Genomic DNA, 10,266 nt, shown 5'->3' with positions numbered 1-10,266 from the left:
AATACAAAACCTGAGTTCTCCCAGCTGATCGAGGTCCAATTTACTATCCCAGATATAGAACGGTTTCTGAGCACGCTGTCCCAGTTGGTTGTCTTTTTTGAGTTCACATGTCTCTAGGCTTGTCATCCCCAAAGTTGATGCGCAGCTTGTAAGTCACTCATATAGGTTGAGCCCCTGACGGCGTATAGGAAGGCTTAGAAGCGGACGTGAATGCTGCTGCCGCGGAAATGGACCCCAGACATGGCTGCAACAACGTCCCCCGTTCTGAGGAACGGTCTTCTTAAGATTCCGCTCAATAACTCAAGCAATCCCGGAAAGCGTATTTGAGAATCCATGAGCACAAAGGAGACGCGAGACGCGTGTGCTGTAGTTACCGTCGTTTTGCTGGTTGGGCCGCTGCTGCTGCAGCCGAAGTTTTTAGGCGAGTCGTACGGAGTACGGAGGAGAGAGATTTTGCAAGACTGCCGTGCCGACAACGGAAATTCCTGGTTGTTATGTAGTTACTTGTAGCTCCTGGAAGGGGGCGTCGACGGGGTGGCGCTGGGTGGTTGAGCTAATAGGCCTTGCTAGTTATACCGGAAGAGGAAATTCGGCGAGGTTTGAGAGTGCGTACAAGGTCGAGACAACTGCTCGGTACTTTGGGCGCACTATGGATATGCTGCAGCAACATGGTCGCGAGCCTGGCACTGAAAAGGGGCTGAGGTGCAGACGAAGCAGGGCACTTCACATCGTCACCATGCAGCAAACCAATGATGGCCCCTGGCTGCGTGCATCAACACCCATGCTCCCGACAGCGAAGGCCAAGGTCGATTCTTCCACTCCTTGTTGAAAGCCCCTCATTCAGGGCATGTTGCGCTCCTATTTTGACAACCGTGAACTCCCATCAAGAAGTTATCGGAAAAGCGGGTTCGCAGTTGTCCATCGAAGCCGATCCGACGCCATTATTACGCCCAATTTAAGCCCCAAAGGTTTGGCGTTTGTGGGAAGATTTTGAACAAGGTTCGATGGTGTCACTGCAGCTCAGATCAGGGGCAACTTGGGCGAACCACAATCGTTTGGGACCAAGGTTTCTGTCGACAACTCCTTGAAGGTACAAATCTGAAATCCACGAAAGCATCGTACAAACGGAGTCCTCCAGACATTCGCATCCATGCATAGTAAGTCGCCCAATTCTATGGTAACCAAAGATCTCGGCCGATTTCGACATCAGATTTACGACTGGTCGCTCAAGAAACGTAGCGAAGCTGGAAGATGCCACAATTTCTCTGAGGAAAGAAGCTTAACTCTAACCTGAGCAGTTGAGTCGTAAATTTTGGTTTCAAAGCGGACCGGTTGACTGCAGAATCCTTGCTAAAATCGCCTGGGAGCTTTCTTTTCTGTTTATCTTTCCTCCGTATGCCGGTGAACCTTTGTGACCTATCCTCCCTCATGACGTCGTTGATCCCGCGATGGAGACAGGAAGGGTTAGCAAATGACCAAAAGACACCTTATTCCTCGTTATGTACTCCGTACGGAGTACGGAGTATGGAGAACTCTGTAGTTATTGAGCTCCCCCAAGGAGGCGTCAAAGCGGCGAATTGGAGCGGCTGACGAGGATGGACTAAATTATCGCCTGTCGTCTACGGAGTATTAACTATTAGGTTATCCGAACGGCGGAGAGGCTAGAGTTGATTTCGGCCTTGGACTCAAGAGCTCATTATTCGCGGCTTTTGGAGTCCGTCAGGAGCTTTTACATCTTCGGAGTATTTTCCTGGATCCAAGCATCAATTTTTCCTTGCACAGACGCAAAATGTCCAGGATCTTCAGCAATAATTCAATAAACCCATCCTTTAGGTGGCAGGAAACCGGGTAACGGGAGCCTTTCCGACAAGCGGCGATCAGATCTTCGCCCTGGCTTGGTTTTGCTTTTGTCGTTATTTCTTTTTTTTATTTTCTTTTTTCTGGACTCGCCAGCCCAAGCCATGGAGGGAGAAAAAAAATTCCTGAGCTTCCTGCAGAGGTTTAAAATAATACATATATATGCGGCAACCCGTGTCTTGTGCCCGGTGAAACCAGAAAGCTGCAACGTGATTGTTGAACGTGTCCTTGAGTTCGTTGTCGCGATCATTTCTGGATTCGCTTTTGGGCCTTCTCTTGAGGCCTCATATTTAGGATTCGGTGCTCGTATCTCTGATCCACAACGATTATGTGCAGCTCTGCAGCTCTGTGAGCTCTTCCCATGCATTGGCACGGATTCACCTGAACGTGCCCCAAAGCCTTGTCTCGGTGGGTCGTGTGTTCCAATTGCGTGTGAGCCCTTGAGGTTATGGTATGTGAGATTTCTATGAGTGGTTCGTCTCGAGCGACTGCTTGATGCATGGGACCGCTTTACATACGCTTCTGCATAGTGCCCCTGTTTCTCACCGCTGCTAGTTGGTTCTTTTTCACTCATGTGATATCGAGCAGGGAAGCGGCTCTTGTCGGTCAAAAGGCCTGGTGAAAGGAACCGTTCTTGCTCTCTGGAATTGCCAAATTCATTTGGTTTCTGCTGTGCTCTGTATCTCCTCCCTCTGTTCCTGTCCGGCCTGCGACCTCTGCTGCGGGTATATAAAGAAGGGCGGCCTTGACGGCGGTGTTGGGCGGAGAGATGGAGACTTTCGGCGAGGAATTGGTATCGCCAGGAGAGCTATTTTCGCATGAGACGTTAAAGGCGAGAGACAGAGACAATTGCAAATACACCCCCAGATCAGCAGGGTCCGTGCAGAGACCTCAGAGATCGGAAGGCCTACTGGAGTTAGTTCGATTCTTCACTGACCACAATACGCCTTTTCCAGAGGACGACTTTATGGATCTTGGTAGCGGGAGCGTCTCTGACTCTTGGGCCTCAAAAGGGCTCCATACGGCAAAGAGATGGAAGTCACACGAGGATCTTGCCGGTCAGAGAGAGTGGCAGAAACCTGGGGTTAAGTGGAAGAAAGATAGAAGCAAGCATTCTACCTCCAGCTCGGAGCCCGACGAAAAGCCCCCGCCGCCGATTTCCAAAGACCCCAAAGATACCAAAGTGCCCGACATGCTGCCGGTGCCAGCTGCCCGTTCAAAATGTATGCTTGGTGATGTTGACTGTGAATGCTTTTATGCTGGTGTAGGAACACTACGTCCCACCAAAGCTCTGTCTGATGATATGTCTATAATTTTAGGTCACGCAACCTCGATGTGGACGCCGCCAACTCTAGAGCTGCCGCCCACGCCTTCGTCCTCTGAGTTCAGCCCGGCGACAGAGAACCGAGAATATAAGCATACCAAGGCCGACGACCTTGATACCACGAGGAAAGAAGCTCAAGGCCGCCTGTCGGCGGAACCAAAACTAGAAGAAAGGAATATCGAGATTGGAAATAGCAGTGCAGTTCAAAGACCATGTCCTCCACTACCTGGTGAGACATCAGAAGGCCTGCAGATTAAGCCAACACAACACCATAGCAACTCCTTTTCTAACAATCATGATTCTCCTAGAAAGGAGTCTGAGTGTGTGAGCAAGATCCGGGAGGTACCGAGCAGGATGTCTGAACCTCACAAACGAGAAGGCATTTGTGTTGCTGGCTCTCACCAAGCACACCTTGATACAGCAGCTCTGCCCCCTGTCTCTCAAAAGTCACCCTACATCGATGTACAGTATCTCCCAAGACGGACATCAAGCAAGAGGAATCATCCACGTGAACTAACTGACACTGGTTACCTCTCACGACCGCTCTCTCCAGAAGATCTTATATCCTGTTTCCAGAAACCACCAAATGTGAACACTCCAACCTCAGACACAGAGACCTCCCCTCCATTGGTTCGCTTGCAAACAAGGAAACGTCCTATCCACCAGCCTGCACCTCTCATATTATCTCCAGATTTCCAAAACGAAAGCTTTATGGAAACCTTGCCACCAACGCCAGCAACACCATCGTGCACCATGGCCGAATCACAAACTAAATTCCCTCCCTCATATGCCAATATTCCGAGAGCCCCTCTTCCACCAACACCTTCTGAGCCTTCTCCACGAAGCAAGGGTACTGGAAGTAAGAAAGCACGCAAACTAGCTTCAAAAGCCTCATCTCTGTGGCCTCCAAGGCTTAATCTCTACCCGTCACGCGAAAGAATCACCAAAACCGATATTATGAGTCCGTGGCGAGGAAATGCTTTTGCACAGCTGAGTAGTTTGCCATCTTCTCCGACAGTCCCACTGGATCCGTCAGCTAAGCTCCAAGAATTGGAACGCCGCGCTAGCGAGGCACGAAATTTGCCGTCGCGAGGAAACGATACGACGACTACAACGAGTTCGGTATCGGATTCGACTATCGAGAATAAAACGAACGAGGACATCGCTACTAAGGACGGTGAAAGTAGTGCAAATCCAAGCCCGAAGCGTCAGAGCGAAGCTACAACTATTACTGCTCGTCTAACATCACCAGATCTACGAAAACACCCTGGAGAGCCCCCGAAAATTCCACTGCCAGCAAGTCCCCCGAAATTCCGTAACCAGTCCTCCTCCCCAAACAAGGGAAGCGTCGATAAGCTCGAATTTGCAGCAAGTCAGCGACAACCACAGGTTCCTGCCACCCCGACAATGGACGACAAGAACTCCGAACATATCCTAAGTCCCAAAACACCCAACTCAACGAAAGCAGGGCATTCTGAGGCAACGATTCATAGACACTCCGAATCATCCTCTTATAACTCCCGCGCTGCCAAAGGCCACATTCCACGTTCATCCTGGGACATGGTCGACATTGGCATCACTTCTCGCCCGGTCACTCCATCGTTGCCCTCATCTGACGATGAAAAAGGAGTTTATGCGTACTGCGGCAGTGCGTCTCGTTCTAGAAAATCTCGCAGACGGCATGGTAATGACACCCAGAGTCCCGATCGGTGTATCATGTCTCCTATTTCACGGAAGAAAGACAGGGATGGTCAGGGAAGTGACAATCATCTTATCACTTCACGGCCTTCGACACGTGGCTCATTCGGCTCCCCGCCTCCTCGAGCAGAATCGCTTTTGGTTCAGCAGCTCCAGGAGAAGATTGTCATTCTTGAACGACAGAACAAAATGCTTCATGCCGCTCTGTCTGCTGCACTTGATATTGGGGGTACATATGATATGAACCTTTCACGTAATACAAACTTTACACACACTGAGGCGACGCCAGCTGGTGTGGGTAGCGGGGGTAGATTGCCAATGGGTAATCACGTCTCTCCAAGTACAGATACTGGTACCTTTAATGTTGGAACTGCGGAGTGTCACTAGTAACTGTGGTGTGAGTATGGCATATCAACAGTGGTTCGCATGATGACTAGGATAATGGGTCCACAGCTTGTCCAAAAAAAAAAAAAACAAAGAAAAAAAGGAAAAAAAAGAGAAAAAGAGAAAGTATTCCTTGTTTGAATGATGTATGTACCTAAGCGGGCTGAATCACCTGAAAATGCTGTTTCATCCACATTGAGAATTGGTGGTGGCAGAGCCACAAATAAAGACAGCGAGGCGACAATTGGGAGCAACCTCTGTAAACCACCTTGGATGCTAATAGCTCTGAATACACAATGGATAATTTTATGGCCTTGTCACATCAGGAGTCTCGAGTGACCTGAAGCATGTTCGCTTTTTATGTAGCATAGTAATTTTACTTACCCTGGATAGGATCACAACTACGGAGTACACAGAGCTATCCTCGGACTATAATATCGTAAAGCCTGTCTAGATAGCTCAGCTTGAAACATGGCTAAACAAGGATACGAGCAACACACTGGAGCTAATGATATGCGCGGTGCAATTACAAGATAGTCAGACACACTCCTTCATGTAAGTAGGGACTGTAGAAAGTAAATGATAAGTTAAAATAGCAAAGTCTTTCCTTTAATGTGGGACATGTAACATCTCTAGACTTTCCTCTATTGAATGAACCTTGTATCGAATACCCTCTATTTTTGCCCATGCTGTGCATACCAGAACACTCCAGGCTAATCAAACAGAAACTCAAAAATATCGCCTGGATATTAGTCGGCCCCCAACAAAAAAAATTCAATCATCAGGTGAATAATACTGAACCCATGGCAATTATGAGTGGAGTATTTCGAGTAACAAACGCCTCAAAAGCGAATGATAAGAAACGACAACATTAGCGAGACGCACCCAAGGCAGCGCCACCCATCGTGGGATCCTCGAACTCGTCTTTCTCGGGTTCAGACTGCCTTTGCTTCTGGGTTTGGTTCTTATTAGACACATTTCCTGATTGCGGTGCATTGACCGGCGACGTTTTGCCGCTGAGTTTCGGTTTCGCGGCCGCATGGCTTGATAGAGACACCGAAGGTTGCGACGCCGCCGTCCCTATAGCACCTCTTACCCTTCTCATCCTCTGAGCACGCCCTTCGACAGGAAGACCCGTCCAAGCCGGATCGATGGCATCTGAGCGCCAGTTTCCACGGCTTGGTAATGGCGTGGAACCGCGAAGGCCCAAGCCGCCCATGTAAGGATCTTGAATGCCACCTTCGCCCCACATTTTTACACGCTGCACCCTGCGTAGCTTCAAAAGTCCGTATATACAGACAAACGCAGAGGACGCGAAGCAGACGGCAGAAACTGCTCCGAATCCAAGATCCGATTCCTCGATGAAGTTCTTTAAGTTCATTCCGTAGAGCGCTGATAGTAACGTGCCTACTGCCAAACCGAGAGTCCCTATACTGACTTTGAGTTCTAAGAGCATAAGAGAGTTACGATTGGCATCGAGAATCGCTTTCACACTGTCCTACTTGTTAGCATAAGCCAGTGAGCAGAGGGAAAAGGAGCATACATTTCTTCAGTATTGCGAATATTTGTGACCAAGTTCCCACTAGCCTGGACTATTTCATCGCACACTTTATGGTACGATTCTAGTAGCATTTCAATCTCCTGATGGTCATGCTCATCCCTGCGTACGCCCCCGGATCGCTCGGAGAGATACATTGCAGTGAGATCGTCGTCTGCTTCCAACAGATCTTCGATCGCATCACGAACCAATCTAGCTTTTTGCTCAAATGTGCCTAGCCGTTTCGAGTAGATGAGCAGATGTCTCAACTTATCACGATCGATATCTTCTTCAAGGGCACGAAGAACCCGCACAACTGGCTCTCGGACACCCTCAAATTCGGCCTCGAGCCCGCTGGTTACGCTGACTAGAACCGCCTCAAGTGCTCGAAACTCATATGGTAACGCCCCCAACGCCGCTGCCTGTCTTGAAGAAGCTGGTTCCTTTTGACGTAACTTCCCTTCGAGATCGTACATAAAAAGAGATTGGGTATAAGTATCGGCCGAGCCGTAAGCATCAAAGACAAGAACGCGATTCGCCTTGATTAGCACGCGGAGATGGAGCAAACTGAGAAGGATAGCACTATGACGAACAAGAATGTGTGGTATCACCGAAGAGTCGATTTTCCGAAGATCCCGAGGAAGAAGACCGTACTGCACCAGTTAAACTTCAGTTTCAAGAGGCAATAAGCGTGAACATTCTCAAAATCATGAGTACTCACTTTTGCGATTAATTCACTTTTCTTAAACTCCTCGCTTATAAGCGTAACATTCCCATTCTCATCGAACTCAGTGCATCGCAGACGAGGCTCATTTGAAGCCTTCAAAGCCAGCTTTCTCCCAGTGGTAAATGGATTGCACTCCTGGCCATCCTCGAAGGCTCCACTAGAAGGAAGATCATCCGGTTTCAAATGGGCCGGCGGACGGGGAACTTGAAGACCCAAAAGTCGCCGAAGGAAGTTCCGGTTTCTTTTGGAGGTGCCGCTGAACCAGGATATTTGCTGACTCGCTGGATGCCTTATGGCACCGCCACGGAGGTGAGGGGGGCGTGCAGAAGAGACTTTCAGCAAAGACGAATATTTCCTCGGCTTCGGACGAATGAATGACAGAAGAGACGCTTCAAGGGTCGATGGGCATCGGACCGCGGATGATTTCAGCCCGCCGCATCCAAGCTGATCACTAGTAAGTCGAAAATTCCGATAGAATCCATAATTCCCATGAGAGACGCGCGGGCGGGGATGGTCAACGTTCTGTTTGAAGCAGCAAATATCGGATTGCGAACGAAGGAAGCGGAGCAGACGAAGGGATGGAGCGGATGGTTTGACAAAAGACGGTGACACCATCTCTCATCCTCACCCAGGGTCTACAATTTCTAGACCAGGACGGTACACCTTGAATGGCTTTGAGCGCGCTGACATGGTCAACCCCGTGCGAGCTGCGACGCCCAGACGATGGAAACAATTTTCACGTCATTGTCGGATCCGGATCAATATTGTTCCCGAACACCAGCATCCCATATCGGGATTTCGTTGGTCCGAAAAACCCTTACGTTTCTGAGATCTCATGATAACCTAATTAGGAATTGTGCGAGAACCATAATCCAAATAGAGAACTGTTGGAGCACTGTAGGATTCCTATTACCTTTCCAAGAACACTTTCTTTCAGGAAATGAGCTCAGTTCTAGAACATAACTGAAATTTGAACCATAAGATCAGGGGTTTTGTTTCAAATTGAAAGAACCTTTTCTTAATTTTGAAAACTAGGTAACTACTATAGTAACACAATTCCTGCTGCTTTATAGATCACCCTAACCAAAAAATCAGTTTTGGAAATCTTTGCTGCTAATATTAGAAGTAACATTTGCATCAGCTTTTTTAGCATTCTCATTTTCAGCACCCTTCTTGTTGGCATCCTTGTTGTTGGCATTCTTGTTAATATTATTCTTGTTGACATTCTTGTTATCAGTATTGTTCTTTTCAGCATTCTTCTCATTAGTATTAGGATTTTTGACTGCTGGCATGCTTGGCTTTGCAGAAATGATGATTTGTGTTAAAGTCATATTATAAGAAGAAGATATATTCTTTAATGTTATACTTTATTACTCTGTCAGAGTAAACAGTCAGTATATTTTGGGAAATGTTATTTGTACACATACTAGTTAAAAACAGAGAAAATTGAAGGCTCCTGATCAGAGTCAGAATTTTAGAAACAGTTTATGGCAGTAAGAAGCTTAAGCAGGTCCTTTTTGCTTCAGAATTAGAAGTATCATTAAAGAAATATTTTGACTAATTTACTCTTATTAGATTTCTTTTCCAATTCAATTCTAAGAGAATATCTTACAGCATGAGAAGGAAGAGAGTTATTTACAGACAGAGCTGAGTGAGCAGCAAGAGCTGCATGAAGATCTGAATTAATAAGTTGCAGTATATTCTTTTAAAAGTTAGAATCTTCATTTCAAAAATGAGAAGTGAAGTAAACTTATATTAAGAGTATTCTTTATATCAGAGACTGTAATGAAGTTTGCCTCTTGAATTTTCTGAATTTCTTTCAAGATTACAGAAATCTCTTGAAGAGCTTTAATAACTTTGCTATTTAATATATCTGGCTTATTATTGACAGAAGAAGTCTCTTTCAGTATATTTACAAGAACAGTTTTTAACTCTTTATTAATAGCTTGAGCAAAAGTGACAACACTTACTTTGTAAGTATTTTTGATAACAGTATTTGTTGTATTCACTCATTTAAAGTATGCACTTTGCAACTCAAGAACCTAATTAATTATTATCTCAGGAAAGTTACAGCAATACTTCTTATCTTATAAGTAGTTTGAGCAAGTGTTGCTAGAGCCCTGGATATTATCATAAAGCTTTTCAAGATTTTTTAAAGTCATATATGCTGTAATATATTATTAACAGAAGACTGATGGCTTATCTGAAGCTTTATTTTTTGGTTTACAGTCTGGCTTGTTCTCTTTTAAGATTCCACATGTGTTCATTATTTTGACATATTTTTCTGCAAAATGCATCAGCTTTTGCTAATCTTATATATCTCAGATCATCTACCTCTGCAAATTGAAGTATATTAACAAATTCAAAAAGAAATACCAATGGAAGAGAGAAAGAGAAGATGGGGAAATAAAGATTAGAAAGACTTGAAAAGAGAGAGAGAGAGAGAGAGAGAGAAGAGAAAGAGAAGAGATTGTGGAAGAGATTATTTATATACACAAGAGCTGTTCCAATTAGATAGGGCTTTGTTGACATGTGCTCTACTAGATGTGTTGATTTTTATATTATCTACACAATTCTGATGAGCAATCCTTCAGTGAATTTTTGACAGAAATTCTTGAAAAGTTAATTTCTATTATACAGCTGCTTTGCCTGTTGAATTATTATAAGAATTATTGCAGCTTCAGTACTGCTCAGGTTTAGATTCTATATTATATATATATACATGCTAATTAATGTGCA

At 45.9% G+C, this 10,266-nt stretch overlaps 2 protein-coding genes across 2 annotated transcripts; one reads left to right on the top strand and one right to left on the bottom strand.

The window, feature by feature from the left end:
* The first annotated feature begins 1,787 nt into the window (after positions 1 to 1,787).
* On the top strand, positions 1,788 to 5,583 carry CIMG_05794 (uncharacterized protein). Its single transcript, XM_001241897.2, has one exon. It carries the CDS (start codon positions 2,627 to 2,629, stop codon positions 5,264 to 5,266), a length of 2,640 nt encoding a protein of 879 aa, XP_001241898.2. The 5' UTR covers positions 1,788 to 2,626; the 3' UTR covers positions 5,267 to 5,583.
* Positions 5,584 to 6,134: 551 nt separating this feature from the next.
* Positions 6,135 to 8,210, bottom strand: CIMG_05793 (mitochondrial inner membrane magnesium transporter mrs2; the record flags this gene model as incomplete). Its single annotated transcript, XM_001241896.2, has 3 exons — positions 7,522 to 8,210; positions 6,807 to 7,453; positions 6,135 to 6,756 (listed from the first exon to the last, which is right to left on the bottom strand). The coding sequence occupies exons 1-3, from the start codon at positions 8,140 to 8,142 to the stop codon at positions 6,135 to 6,137; spliced, it is 1,890 nt and encodes a 629-aa protein (XP_001241897.1). The 5' UTR covers positions 8,143 to 8,210.
* Positions 8,211 to 10,266: the final 2,056 nt, after the last annotated feature.

This window comes from Coccidioides immitis (assembly GCF_000149335.2).
Source record: "Coccidioides immitis RS genomic scaffold supercont3.2, whole genome shotgun sequence".
Taxonomy (NCBI): Eukaryota; Fungi; Ascomycota; class Eurotiomycetes; order Onygenales; family Onygenaceae; genus Coccidioides; species Coccidioides immitis.
This window is presented reverse-complemented; position numbering and strand designations above follow the sequence as displayed.

What these genes read in the sequence shown, in the direction of transcription:
- CIMG_05794 (XM_001241897.2), top strand. Translation starts at nt 2,627, where the DNA reads ATGGAGACTTTCGGCGAGGAATTGGTATCGCCAGGAGAGCTATTTTCG.